The sequence below is a fragment of the Tyto alba genome, unplaced genomic scaffold (assembly GCF_018691265.1).
Source record: "Tyto alba isolate M040663 unplaced genomic scaffold, T.alba_DEE_v4.0 Super-Scaffold_11, whole genome shotgun sequence".
Classification (NCBI taxonomy): Eukaryota; Metazoa; Chordata; class Aves; order Strigiformes; family Tytonidae; genus Tyto; species Tyto alba.
The window spans coordinates 6,782,820-6,797,094 of record NW_024881273.1 but is presented as its reverse complement, the minus strand read 5'-3'; the positions used below and the strand labels follow the sequence as shown (position 1 = coordinate 6,797,094).

General features: G+C 43.2%; 1 protein-coding gene across 1 annotated transcript in view; it reads left to right on the top strand.

The window, feature by feature from the left end:
• NUP188 (nucleoporin 188) overlaps nucleotides 1-13,939 on the top strand; it is a 29,118-nt gene extending 15,179 nt beyond the window's left edge. The window contains exons 25-44 of the mRNA XM_042786796.1: nucleotides 208-314; nucleotides 1,095-1,301; nucleotides 1,939-2,108; nucleotides 2,449-2,518; nucleotides 3,188-3,255; nucleotides 3,860-4,055; nucleotides 4,587-4,664; nucleotides 5,022-5,107; nucleotides 5,544-5,689; nucleotides 6,859-7,040; nucleotides 7,431-7,631; nucleotides 8,316-8,408; nucleotides 8,619-8,777; nucleotides 9,573-9,710; nucleotides 10,159-10,233; nucleotides 10,973-11,182; nucleotides 11,930-12,061; nucleotides 12,205-12,275; nucleotides 12,711-12,840; nucleotides 13,073-13,939. Coding sequence (XP_042642730.1) covers nucleotides 208-314; nucleotides 1,095-1,301; nucleotides 1,939-2,108; nucleotides 2,449-2,518; nucleotides 3,188-3,255; nucleotides 3,860-4,055; nucleotides 4,587-4,664; nucleotides 5,022-5,107; nucleotides 5,544-5,689; nucleotides 6,859-7,040; nucleotides 7,431-7,631; nucleotides 8,316-8,408; nucleotides 8,619-8,777; nucleotides 9,573-9,710; nucleotides 10,159-10,233; nucleotides 10,973-11,182; nucleotides 11,930-12,061; nucleotides 12,205-12,275; nucleotides 12,711-12,840; nucleotides 13,073-13,243 — 2,690 coding nt within the window. The 3' untranslated portion in view covers nucleotides 13,244-13,939. The remainder of the gene's footprint in view (nucleotides 1-207; nucleotides 315-1,094; nucleotides 1,302-1,938; nucleotides 2,109-2,448; nucleotides 2,519-3,187; nucleotides 3,256-3,859; nucleotides 4,056-4,586; nucleotides 4,665-5,021; nucleotides 5,108-5,543; nucleotides 5,690-6,858; nucleotides 7,041-7,430; nucleotides 7,632-8,315; nucleotides 8,409-8,618; nucleotides 8,778-9,572; nucleotides 9,711-10,158; nucleotides 10,234-10,972; nucleotides 11,183-11,929; nucleotides 12,062-12,204; nucleotides 12,276-12,710; nucleotides 12,841-13,072) is intronic.
• The last annotated feature ends 336 nt before the right edge of the window (nucleotides 13,940-14,275 follow it).

Genomic DNA, 14,275 nt, shown 5'->3' with positions numbered 1-14,275 from the left:
ATGTGGCTTGTTGTTTGCTGGTTTGTAATGAGATGGGTGTAATTACAGAATATAGTAAGTCAGCTACCATTAGTACCTCTGGCTGGGCCCATGCCTTGTTTTTTTGGAAGACTGACCTAGTTCTCACCTTCTGCTATGGAAATCATTATCTGGTAAATAGTTACATCTTACTGCAGTTTCTTCTCTTTGATCTCGTGTTCCCTCCAGGTGCTCATGGAAACAATCTTATTGCAGTCTTGGCCAAATACATCTACCACAAGCATGACCCGGCACTTCCACGCCTGGCCATCCAATTGCTCAAACGACTGGCTACGGTAAGATGAGACTCCTTTGCTTGTCCCCTTGTGACTGATTCCACCACTGAAAGTCTTTAAATATAATTTCTTCAGGCTTTTTTGTATCAGGGGGCTTAATGCAAGTCAGTTGAAAGCAGTGTGGACTGAAGACTGTAACCCAGAGCACATTAAAAATCACATAAAGGGCCCTTTAGTTTTTTTACTGTAATCTTCTGCTGTTTCAGAAATCACTTAAGCTCTCACTGAGAGGCTCCACATGAGTGCGGTGTTTTCTGCAAAGTATTTGCACCTCCAGTTGATCTCTATCCACTTTTTTGAGCAACTTGCTCAAGTCACACTCTTAAATACAATTCCTACACTTTACTAGCTGGAACTGTAAAATCTTAGGGAGAAGAGGATCCTATTTAAGTTTTTATTGGGAAGTTTCAACTTTGCCTTTTAGACTTACTCTTTTCAGCTACTAAACTCCTGAGAATGTAGTAGTTTCAGCTACTAAACTCCTTTGCAGTTTTATTACAGCAGGAAACATTATTCCAAAACTGTTTTTCTCTTTATCTTTTCCAGTTTTATCATAACCCTTGAGGGATAGAGCAGAATTGCCAAATAGGAAAATTTGGATCACTTTGCAGGTTTCTTCCCACTTAATGACAATAACCTATTTTGAGTTCCCTTACATATGTTTATCGATTCAATATCACATATTTTGGAGTTTCAACATGCAAATCAACTTTTATATAGCCAAGAAGCATTCTTTGGGGTTTGGTTATTTTTGCTTCTGATGCTTCTTTCTTTTTTCAGGTTGCTCCCATGTCTGTTTATGCCTGCCTTGGTAGTGATGCTGCTGCCATCCGTGATGCCTTCCTCACCCGCCTGCAGAGCAAGATTGAGGACATGCGTATTAAGGTCATGATACTGGAGTTCCTGACAGTTGCGGTGGAGACACAGCCTGGGCTCATTGAGCTGTTCCTGAACTTGGAAGTGAAGGATGGCAGTGATGGGTCAAAGGTAGAATAGCAGATCCAAGGACTCACTGTCTTTTGTTGTAGCATTCATAGCAGTCTTACGGCACTGGTCTCTAAAATCTGATAGTTCTTATGTGTAGCCTGATGTGCTTAATGTAAAGGTAAATGCAGCTTGTGCTTGCAGTTAATTAATTGCTGCTATCCCACTTTTGCTTTTCCTTATAACCAAGGAGAAGCTTTCCCCAATATTTCAAGGCAGTTAGTGAGTTAACATAAGAACATCTATTCGGTCAGACCAAAGTCTCTGTGGCCGGCTCTCTTGACTCTGACAGTGGCCACTCAACAAGAAAGCTGAAGATTGAGGTACGATGGACACTATCAGTTTTCCCACTCTGGTGCTTTGCAGTTCAAAGTCGTCTTGAGTTGGGACCTTTTGAAGGCACCTGGTCTTACTAAGTCTTAGCTTAGCTCATTTTTTATTCCCCTAAAAATATTTTTTTTTCTCTCCTGTGTTATGATTACATTCCTTGTAGTCATATACAGTATATATGACAGCACCATGTACTCAAGATTTATTTCTTTGTGTATCGTTCAAGTTGAATCAAGCACATTCTGCTTTAATAGGTGCCTACATAGTAGTTCTGTGGTGATGTAACCTCTCTTGTTTCCTTTTGCTTTAGGAATTCAGCTTAGGGGAGTGGAGTTGCCTCCAGGTAGTCTTAGAGCTGATAGACTCCAAACAACAGGACAGATACTGGTGCCCTCCCCTCTTGCACCGTGCTGCCATTGCCTTCCTGCATGCTCTGTGGCAGGACCGTCGAGATAGCGCCATGCTAGTTCTGAGAACAAAGTGAGTTGTTGTTTTTCTACAATGCATTTTCCTTCCTTTTTTCCAGAATACTTTTTCTTTGGTTCGCCAGACTTTTCAGGGACTTGCATCTTAGTCTTCGTGTGCCCTGGTAAGGGTATGCAGTGTGTGGGCTTTGAACTTAGTCTCTGAGAAAAGAAGATGAGAAGCCCCTATGTGCATGTTCAGAAGCAAATATGTTTCTTTCTGTTTCTTTTATACAAAGCAATGTAAGCTTGTATTTACCAAAGCATATTTTCTGTGAAGTTTGGAACAGTCAAAATGCTGCTGGGCATGTGGCGTGGGGGAGATAACTGATATTACTTCTATATATATTTTTTAGGCCAAAGTTTTGGGAAAATTTAACCAATCCCCTCTTTGGGACCCTTCCTCCACCTTCAGAATCATCAGAGGTGAGTTACATCCAAACAAAACAAAGGTAGTTATGTACTTCTCAGAAAAGGTTTCTAAGTGATGTATGTGGTTCTTCCGTCTTGTTTGCAGTTTTCTAAAAGAAAGTATGGTCAGGTGGTTTAAACACAGGCAGGAGATAAAGTGAATGTAGAGTCTTTGCAAAGACTCTATAGCTATGAACTGTCTTTTGAAATTCTATGCTCTTTATTCACATATGAAACGAAAGTAGATGTTACCTAGCATCTGTGGTAACACTCTTTGAAAGGTGTGCTGTCTGTAGTGTATCCATACTATATGTTGTGTGTTGTTTGGTAGAAGAAACACTTTTTTTTTTTTTTTTTTTTAATGGATAGCTCAGGCTAACTAGTATCACAGAGGAATCAATTAGATTCTTGTTATTCTTCCTTTCTGTGGCAGTTTTCCCCTTTGTTATGAAGGTCCTGTGCTCTCACTCTGAGTGCCGATCTGGACACAGCATTCTTTCCTTATCATCACCAGTCCATGGTCAAATGACACAACTACTGCTATCATGGGAGAAGCAAGTCTGAAAAACTGTAATATATCAGTCACTACAAGTGGAGTGGTAGGGGTAAATCAGAATTCCACTTACCCTACAGAGCGAGGCACTCGAATTTTACTTTTTTTTTTTTTTTTTTTTGTATTTATAGCTCAGTGTCTTGGATACTTGTGCCTTAATCATGAAAATCATCTGTTTGGAGATCTACTATGTTGTCAAGTGAGTCTTTGGTAGCTTCTCTTCCATCCCTGTACTTTTTAATTATCTAAACTGTTTGTGTTAAATCTTGATAGTCTTGATAGACCGTGCAGGCTTTGAGGGACAAAGTACATGTAATCCTGTGAAACTGTGGGAGGAACAAACATACATTGGAGATTCTTGCAATCACCAATTGCACAAAGAGATGTTACAGTCTTTTTGCAGTCTGTAGGTGAGAATGTTAGTATTTTCCTTGTATCCTAGAATGAGAATATACAGTATTTATTAAAGCTAGTTTTAATCTAAGCTAAGTACACCCACTGTAGTGACTGCTGAATAACATTTTAGTAGTTTTCTCCTACTCATTTTGTTTTCCTGAGCATAACAATATGTTGAAAAGTCAGGATTAACTAAAATCTCTACTTAAAAAAAAAAAAATTTTCTTCAGGGATCATGTTTTTACTTCACATTTGATGCAAAAAGTGGGATTCCCTGCACAGGTCTAATATGTGGAATAACCCTCACTTGCAAGCTGTGTCCTTGGCTTTCCTACCTGAGTCTCAGAAGAAGTATATTTTCTGACCAAAGAATAAATGAAGATAACTTCTCCTCTTGATTTGGTCAGGGGCTCACTGGATCAGTCCCTGAAAGACACGCTGAAGAACTTTTCCACCAAAAAGCGCTTTGCCTATTGGTCAGAATATGTGAAGTTACTGGCATATCATGTGGCAGAAACAGAGGGCAGCAGCTGTGCCTCCATAACAGAATATCAGATGCTCATCTCAGCCTGGCGGATGCTGCTCATAATCTCTACGAGCCATGTAAGAGCTACCTCTTATCTTTCAAGATAATCTGAAGTTAACATTTTGAATAATAAAATGTCAACTTCTTAGGGTCAGCTAAACTCTAATGAAGAATTTGCTGGTTTTTTTTTTTTTTTTCTTCAATTTTGTCGTATATATGCTTACAACACAGGTTGGCACAAGCGTGGTACAAGAGGTTAGAGTAGGTGGTGTTTTGCTGTTTGGTCAAAATGAGCCTATTGTCTGTCTGAGCAGAGGAGAGAGGTAGTAAATAACTTTTGTAGCAATTATAAGTAATTCTTTAATCCTGAAGAGATTTTGCTGAGTCAAGTGAGACAGGGATGCACCATTAGGGAAATGAGTCACTGCCAACTTCTTGTCAACTGTTAATGTAATACTTCACTGCTTTCTATAAAACTGCATCATTCAGGAGCTGTACAGTTTGTTGAATTCTTAAAGTAACAAGTTGAGACAGTAGTCTGATGTTATACTGCTAAGAAGGTGCATCTTTTGTTGTGCTTGACTGATGTCTGTATTTGTGGATCTTAGGCAGATATAATGCATCTGACTGATCCTGCAGTTCATCAGCAGTTGTTTCTGGATGTGCTAAATGGGACCAAGGTTTTGGTAGGTAGTGCTTCCTGTCGGTTCTTTTAATTTCCCAATTGCTCATCATCTTTGTATTATAAGGAGTTCTGTCTCTGCAACTGCTTGCCATCATAGGTTTTTTAGATCCTGTGAAATTGGGCTGAAACAAAGGCTCTCTTCCTGAATCGATGAGCTGCTTCTAAATCTTGCTTTTGTATGTGTCATTTTTGTCACCGCTGAGTGACCCTGCAGAGGGTCCTGCCACTGGTTCCCTCAGTGCTGCTAGCTGCTGAACAAAAAACCTGGTCATTTGATGGCGGTGCTTGGGCTGAGGATTTCTGAAGTGTTCTTCCATGTGACTATTGCAACTGTAACTCTAGCAGTATTTCTTCCTAGCTCCTAGTTCCCATGTCAGCATCCTGTCTGCAGCTGGGGTCTATGCTCTGTACCCTTCTTCTGATCCTGCTCAAACAGTGGAAGAGGTAGGTATTTTGTTTGGATAATTATTAGTCATTGTGAAATGTAAAAACTTGAGAGATTATGTTTCAGTATTTTGCTCTAGTGAGATTCCCATAGTGATTTGGGAAGGAAACTGAAGCTTTATCATAGAATTTTCTTTTGGGATGGCAAATGTCTGGCACTTGTTGCTGAACTCTCTTGTAGCAATACATTTATGGTTTGGCTTCCTACTTGCTGATGAAGAGGGTATCAAAAAAGCTTTTGTTATAGTCAGTCCTGCATTCTCACTGTACTGCGGAACGTCTTTAGTGAGATCCAGGTGGTGACTTAAACTTTACTTGGAAGAATTGCTTTTATTTCTGTGGATCATATAACCTATGATCCACACAGCTCAGTCAAGCCGATATATTTATTGAGGGATCTTGTCTAATCTGAAGAGCTCTCCCTTTTTGTTGTCAGCGAGTTGGGTTCTGTGGATAAAATCATAAACTCCTTGACGCAGATTCTGGAGGGAGTTCTACAGGCAGATCAGCAGATGATGGAGAAAACCAAAGCCAAAGTGTTCTCAGCTCTTATCACTGTTCTGCAAATGAAGGAGATGAAAGGTGAGGTGGTGCATGTATAAGTGTGAAGAGCAGGATTGCCATGGCTGAATACACCTTAACACTCCAGTGTTTCTAATGTGAAAATGTGTATGGTCTGTAGTAGTAGTACAGGATGCTGAACACAGTCACCAACCTGTGGGACTTCTCTACTTTTTTTCTTACTTGTTTTAGATACTTTTAGGAAGAGATGAGGTTTATCATTCACAGTAGAATGTGATCTCTTATCTTTCCCCAGCAATTAACCTCTGTATTTGATTCGTTTGGTAGAGACAAGATAGGGTTCCCATGTGATTTCGAAAATAGCTTGGCAGGTGTGGGAGGGACATCTAGTAATGTCATCTACAGTGTGACTGCAGAGCTTAGATTCTGACATGAATTTCTAGTTAGAGATAACAAAAGACCCAAACAGAAGAAAGTCTTCTGAGGGTACATTTTGTTACAAACCAGAGAAACTAGGGTGGTCATTACTCCTGTCACTTGCGGGACATCTTACATTGCAGGAGCACTTGAAGACCCTCAGTGGAATCTGGGCAGTATTTCTCTGTACAGCACATACAAAGGCAGCTGTGGTGCTGCGAAGTGTATCAGCTTACCTTTCTGTGTATTCCTTGTCTTACTGCTTGGGCTTGCAGAGAATATATTGGAAAATAAATAGAAAGTGGAGGGTTGGATTGTTTTTAAATGTTTTTCTATTCTGTTGAATTTAAGTTTCCAGTCATGGTGGTAAAAGGTGGTGCAATTTGATACAATGGTTTTGATAAGAATGTAGTATTTATATAGACTCGCAGAACATAGACTGCACCCAGTCTGCCTGGGCCAGTATCAGCAATCTGGAGAAATGGGTAGGAAATTCTGTGGTGGGCAGTTACAGAATAATCTGTCCCTACTAGTACTGGATTTGTGCTTTGATATGTTATGAGTTTATATGACTTCTTTGTAAAACTACAGGTTTTTGTTATCCAGATGACCATCTAATCCCTTATTATATCCTCCTAGACTTAATCATCTAATTTGGGTCATGGTTCCTCACATTCTGTTTTGTAGGTTTTGAAATGAAAACAGAGTTATACTAACTCCAAGAAATGTGGCCCAGTGCTGTTATCAGTTAAACTGGAAACCTAAGTACAAGGATTGTGTGTTAACTGTTGTCTATTCTCTGTGTGTCACAGTGAGTGAGATCCCACAGTACTCCCAGCTGGTGTTAGGTGTGTGTGAAACACTCCAAGATGAGGTCATTGCGCTCTTTGATCAGACGCGACACAGCCTAACCTTGGGAGATGCTACAGATGACAAGGACAGCATGGAAACAGATGATGCCTCCCGAGTTAAACACAAAGACCAGCGAGATGGGGTAAAAGACCTGTTCATCTGCTTTGCAGCCATGTTCCTTCTCTCAAGACAAAAGTTCCATGTATGTTTGGAACAACTTTCCCTTGCAACCTGCTGCCTTCAAAGGAAGTTTCGGCAGTTTCTATTTCAGAATTACTCTGTGTCTCTTTGGCACACATCAGTCTGGGAAATTGGCTGTTGCTGCCTCTCTTTCAGATCTGTCCTAAAAAAATGTTGTCATGATTGCTAATACAGCCAGGAAGTATGCAGAGTGTAATGTGAGGGATACCTGGTGCCTTAATTTATGTTTCTGAGAATGACTGAACTCTAGGTGGTATTAGTAAATGCTTTCAAGGTTTTCTCGGTACCCATGTCAAGCCTATATGTTGTTCTCCTTTCCTTGTCACTGCAGGTGTGTGTTCTGGGTCTGCATCTGGCTAAAGAGCTCTGTGAAGTTGATGAAGATGGAGATTACTGGCTACAGATTACTAGGAAAGTCCCTGTGCTTCCTACTATCTTTGCCGCATTGGAGATCAGCCTAAGAGTTAAACAAAACCTTCACTTCACAGAGGCCTCCTTACATTTACTACTGACCTTAGCAAGGACTCAACAGGTGAGAGATGCAGAGAAATGAGAACATATAGCTATACATTTTTAATAGGAACTGTATATTTCATTATTCTGTCTGCAATGCAGCTGAACAATGATCTGTAGATAAAGAGATTTTTTTAGAGGCTGGCAAGCAGTAGGTGGTGTATGTACACCTGCTTAGTTTGCCTTGTTCTTCTCGATAATGGGCTGTCTCGGATGGAAGAGCTGAGCCAGCCAGAGCAGACATGTAATTTAGAGCAGGTACTTTCAGTGAATGTGCTCTTCTGCAATGCAGATTATTCCCCCTCCTAGTTAAAACAGCATTAAGTGTTGGAACCTGCTTTCTCGTTAGTTGCAATAAAGTGTCATTTATCTATTACAAATTCAACTTGAGTGGAACTTTAGGTGAAAGCAAGGTCATTCCAAAACCAGCCCTCTCCAAAGATTATGTATGTACCAAACCAGGTGATATCGAAATGAAATTCTCATAGTACAATTATGCAGGTTAGATTTTACTGGAAGAAGAGTGTTGCTTTCCTTGATACTGAATTTTTAACAATATAGAAGTGTGTGTAGATGAAAGTTCTCTAAAAGGGTGGTGACAGTGCGCAAAGGACAGGAATATCTAAAGCCAAATAAGTCTTTTTAGTCTCAGAGAGCAGACAGACATGCAGATTTTAACAGTAGTTTTTTCTGTGTCTTGTAGGGAGCGGCAGCAGTGGCTGGAGCTGGTGTCACACAGAGTGTCTGCCTGCCCCTCTTGAGCGTGTACCAGCTCAGCAGTAATGGAGCCATTCAGGTGGGTGCTACTTCCTTTCGTGTGGGAATGTGCCAGGAGAGCTTGCCCTGCCTTGCAGGCTGTGGTTGGAGCCCAGCCCTCCCAATCTGGAGGGACAGCAGCCACCCCTAGAGACTGGAGACTTCCAAAATAGGGTGGAGGGTTTGTGGTGTGTGCCATGCCGGGCAGCAGTGTAAATGAGTCATTTGTTTTTGTATCTGATTTTCTCAGACATCTGCTTCATCTCGAAAGTCTCTGGATGCCCCGTCTTGGCCTGGGGTCTATCGTCTCTCCATGTCACTGATGGAGCGCCTTCTTAAAACACTTAGATACAACTTCCTGACGGAAGCACTAGACTTTGTTGGCGTCCATCAAGAGAGGATTCTTCAGGTATGTCACATACTTCCTCTGTGATGGTTCAGTTGGCTTCTGTGTTGCGATAGCAGTGGAAACACGTCAGAAAGTGCAGAAGCGTTGAAAAGAGGCTCCTGCCTGAAGAAGATTTACAGTGAAAATAATTCAAGAGTGGGAGGAGGAGTACAGAATATAGAAGCCATGTGGTCAGGCAGGGATGATTGTTATGATACTTGTTAGAGCTGGGCAGTCACCATCTGTTCCTCCTGTTCACTCCTGGGGCTATAACTTCGCTACAGGTGTTTAATGTGCCTACTCAACACAGCAGCACAAGTGAGAGTTTGACGGGAACTCACTTTTGTGGCTGTCTGCTCTGGAAAGAAAAGTATGAGAGCTGTTCCTGGAGGTGTCTTCAGCTCAGCCTTGCTCAGATAATGAAAATGCTGTGGTCAGGGTACAGTTGCCATTCGGGTCAGCAAGCTCTCATGTCCTGCAGTACTGAAATACCTGTACAGGCCGGACTGTGTCAGTGAAGATGTGCTGAAGAGTCCTGTTTGTACACAGGTGCTGAATTACCTGTTTATAAGCATGCTCCCTAGACAAGTAGCTGCCTTCTCGTATGGCACCACAGTTCGTGAAATACATTGACCTCTGACTAGGAATATAAAGTGCTCTGGGTCTGACTCATGTGCTGTGCAGCTGTGTTCATGAATACATTTTCTGTCCCTAAGGGCAGATCCTCTGCATCTTCAGCTTTTTCTTCTAGAGAAGGGAACGGGCTTTTTGTGATTTAACTGTCATTGTGCTAATTGACTTCTCTCTCCTCTTCAGTGCCTGAATGCAGTACGGACAGTACAGAGCTTGGCCTGTCTGGAAGAGGCTGATCACACTGTTGGCTTCATTCTTCAGCTCTCAAATTTCACAAAGGAGTGGCACTTCCACCTGCCACAGCTTATGAGGGACATGCAGGTAGGAATCAGGGTATTGTTGTGAATAATACATTGGTGGACCAATGTATTACACGTCTGTGAATAATAAGTCTTGGACTGCAGGGATTTGGATGTGTTAAGAGAAAATAGCACTATATCACCTTTTTATTGCTGCTCTTTTAGTAGGAACTACTGCTCAGTCCATTTAAATGTCTGTTCTATCAGTACCTTGTCTGACTTGAGTGAGGAAAGATAACTGTTGGGGATGGAGAGATGATAGCTGGGAAAAATAACTTGAGGAATTCAGTGTCTTGCTCTCAGTTCTCACTGCCAGGTGACTCCAAGAATATACTGGGAAATCAAGAAACTGCATTGATCCTTTATGATCGTATGTTCTTATTAACTGGATTTTCTAGCTTCCACCAATGATAGTGAATAGATAGGTTTTGAGTTTTTAAGAGAATTCTCCCTTGCCTTACTTATTTCAGGTGAATCTGTGTTACCTGTGTCAGGCCTGTACCTCCCTCCTGCACAGCCGCAAAATGCTCCAGCACTACCTGCAGGTGAGGTTGGGGACTGTACACCAGACTGCCAGTTACGAGTGTTGTGTGCCCATGCTCCCTGTTTAAAGACAAATATTAATGAATATGCAAGCTCTTGGATATTGAATAGATTGTTGGTAATCCTAGTGGTGATTATTGATGATCATCAATAGTGAGGATTTGCATTTCTCCACAGAAAAAAAAAAAAATGTACAAAGAGTAGTCTGGACTCTAAAAACTCTGGACTGTGTAAAGGCAGTCCTAGAGAAAGAGCAGCCTGTGTTTGAATGGTGCTCTTGTTATTTTATAGCTGCCTACCTTGCAGCAAGAAGGCTGCGTTGCTGTACTTGTCTGTAGTGCCATTAATTAAGCAACTGTTGACCTGGTGTCCTTGATCTGATTTAATTTCTTCAAGAGATAGCTCTTGTTCTCGGGGAATCCTTAGATTCATGGAGTGGAGACGATGCATTGCCAGGGATGTGTTATTTCAGCATGGCTAAGGCTTGGTGTGTTGATTAGAGATTCTTACAGAATTTGGAATCTAAACAGTCTCTGCAGCTGCCTCCCTGCAATGCAGTGCCTCCCCTGATGCACACTAAGTCACTAAGTGTAAATTCTCATGCTTCTAGCAGGGGACAGATTTTGGGTGCCTTATTTCCTCATTTATTTTGTTCATAGCATTTTTTTTTCCTCAAAGTATTCATCTTAGTGCAAAATAATCACATCTGTATTCCAGACTTTCCATTTTCTTTCTCCACAGACAAAAAATGGTGATTCCCTTCCATCAAGTGTGACTCCACGAGTGCAGCGTAATCCCCAAGCCTCCTCCAAACATCCCAGTCCTGAGTCGGAGGCAGCAGAGCAGAAAGCACTGCTTACAGTGCAGTACAGCCTCTTGAAAATCCTCAGCAAATCCCTTGCTGCGCTGCGCCATTTCACCCCTGATGTCTGCCAGATCCTCCTTGATCAGGTAGAGAAAGAGGAGTGGTGCTGCTCCCTGAAGGGGTTGTTTCCAGCATTTCAAGTGATGTTCTGGGTCTGTGTAGTGAGGCACAGTCTGTCCTGCTTGGGACCGTGACCCCACCATGCCTCTGCCTGCCGTTCTGCACAAAGCAGGAAGGCAGGACACAAGGAGCTCCCCTTAGGTGTCAGGCACTCATGCTGAGAGGAAGGCTTGGCTCAGCTTTTGTGTGATCTGCACAACACTGTGTACATGTAACCTTATTGGAGCAGACTAATAATCCAGCTAGGTTTGTATCCTCAGGATGCCACTCTTCCTCCTGTTATCCTGTTTGGGTGTGACCTAGTGGCTGCTCTCCAAGTACAGAAAGGGAAAGTTTAATCGTTCATTCTGGTAGTGTCCTGCTGCTAACTTTTGGATAGTTAACTTCCTTTTCCTGTGCCTCTGGGTACATATGCCTGGGCATTTGAAAACAATCTGGAAACAGTCATTACTTTAGCTTGCCACATGGTGGCAAGCTGTATGGTTTAGGAGTTGGACGAGGCTCATTTATGTGAGGAGAGCCATACTGTCTGATTGTGCAGTACTGTACAGAATGCTGTACTGCTCCATCTGTATACCTGAGATTTGGGAAGTGATCTCAGTGCTTCTAGTTCTCCATACAAAAAGCATGATACAGACACTAGGTGTTCCTGTTACTATGATGGTGGCATCCTCATGGCCTCAGAGGTCACTCACTCCTCTGTTTCTCCACAGTCACTGGACCTTGCTGAGTACAACGTGCTCTTCGTTCTGAGTTTCACCACACCAGCCTTTGATTCAGATGTCGCACCTTCCTTTGGGACCCTGCTTGCCACAGTCAATGTGGCCCTTAACATGTTGGGAGAGGTACTAGCCATTTCTTTATTTGGGAGAGCACAGCAGTTGCAGTGATCTTAGAGCACTTGTTCAACCAATATTTTGAAGAGTAGGAGTGTTTTCTCTTTTGTATCTCCTGTCTCTAATGGCTGTCTTTTTTTTTCCCCTCTCAGCTGGATAAGAAGAAGGAACCTTTCCCTCAGGCTGCAGGGCTGAATATGCAGGAGGGAACCAAAACCCTCAAGTACGTTTCTAGGTGTTTGATTTAGTCATGACCAAGGCGCAGAACTGAATGCTCAGAACTGAGGCTTACAGGCATTCATGTAGCTCCTGAGCTGCTCACTTCTGAATCCAGAGAAGTCAGATAGCCCATGAGAAGCTCTCCAAAGCAAGCAGGGTTTTTTTGGGGAGGGTGTGTGAAGCCATCTCATCCTAAGATGCAGTGTAGAGAGTTGTTTCATGCTTATTGGTACATTTAAAGCAGACTTCCCCGATGGCCAGTGGGAGTTTCTACTCTGCAGCCCAACGCTTTTGGGTATCACTGCTTGAGCAGAATGTGAACAGTAACAGTGTTCCCTCATATGTACCCTGTGTGTGAAGTTTTTCTAAGAGTATTTGACCTTGAAACTAGAGTGTGCTGACCTTTTTGGCTCCTGCTGATGTGCGTTTCTTTGTGCAGGTCTCTGCTCATGTTTACAATGGAAAACTGTTTCTACCTGCTCATCTCCCAGGCTGTTCGGTACTTGAGAGACCCAGCTGTGCATCCCCGTGATAAGCAGCGGATGAAACAGGAGCTCAGCTCCGAGCTGGTAAGCAGCTTGCACCATCCTTTCTCGCTGTTCAGTGTAAATGTGTCTTGGGGGAGAAGGTCATTTGTCTTTGGCTGCCCAGTAGAGCCCATTCCCCAGCACGAGTCAACAGCTTCGGGCATCTTGGGCTGCACGTACTGGTGCCTGTTGCTCTGCCACCGGCGCCTTGTGTGGGGAAGGAGGGGGCCACGTGTTTGAAAGAGGCTAACTTGTTACATGCTCCTGATTTCAGAGTACGCTGCTCTCCAGCCTGTCCCGTTACTTCCGCCGTGGTGGTCCCTCTTCACCTGCCAGTGGGGTTCTTCCCTCTCCCCAAGGAAAGTCTGCCTCCAAGCTGGGTCCTGAGGGGCAGGAGCCTTTGTTTCAGCTCGTGCAGGCCTTTGTCCGGCACGTGCAGAGATAGATTCTGTCCTGCCCCTGCCTCCCTTTTCAGGACATGCACCAGAACAATTCATGTCCACTGCAGAAGGCATCACCTTTGGCAGAGCTCGCAACAAGGACTGGGGAAGGGAGGGAGGCCTGGTGTGGGCAGTGGTGTAAACTGAGCTGTAACAGCAGCAGCGAGATCCCGTTGAACTCTTGCAACCCAGCAGCAGAGTGAATGTAAGGAAAGCCGAGAGCGGCTCTTCGGTGATGAGCCCACGTGCACAGCCTGCCCGCTCCATCTGCCAGAGCATCCTGGCTGGGTACAAGTGCTGAATAGTCAAAACCTTTATTTTTATAGCTTGTAGCTCAGCTGGGGAAGCTGTGGCTGGATGGAGGGAGGAGACAAACTTTCCACTGGGCATTAACTCTGCTCTTAACATAAGGTGCAATCTGCCTCTCCCTCACAGTCAGAGTCCAGTTAAGGCACAACCAAGGGATCAGCCAGCAATTCAGAGACCATCTTTCTACTGCTATTTTTGTACTGAATGGTTCAAAGCAAGATGGTGTATGTGTGCTCATGCCTTCCCTTCACCCTGCAGTCTGTGTGTTGTGTGTGTTTCTGAAGAGCAAGGCCTCACTCAAGGTTTTTAAGTCAAAATTCCATTGCTCCAGTCTTGCAGTTTTTTGTAACTGTGCCCTATTTATACTGATATTAAAATCTTTATAGACAGCAGCCGGGTTCATGGTTTTGTATTGGACAGAGCAGCCTGCAGCACCAATTCTGCCTCTTCTGTGTCGTAGTTCTGCTGGGCTGAAGTCCCAGCTAACAGTGATGTGAGTTGTGGCTTATGAGCGACAATCCCGATACTGTTTGCAGCAATTATCATCAAAGGCTGATTCCCTCGGCTTTCCCACACCCACTCCCTTTCTCTTACTCTCATGTTGGGCAACTCGTAGGAGGTTTTAAACGAACATCACGATAAAATATTCCTCAGGAACGATTCCTCTGCAGGCGGTGGTGTGGACCAGGCGCACGGATTACTCTCTGTACAGGCCCAGGGTGCTGCCC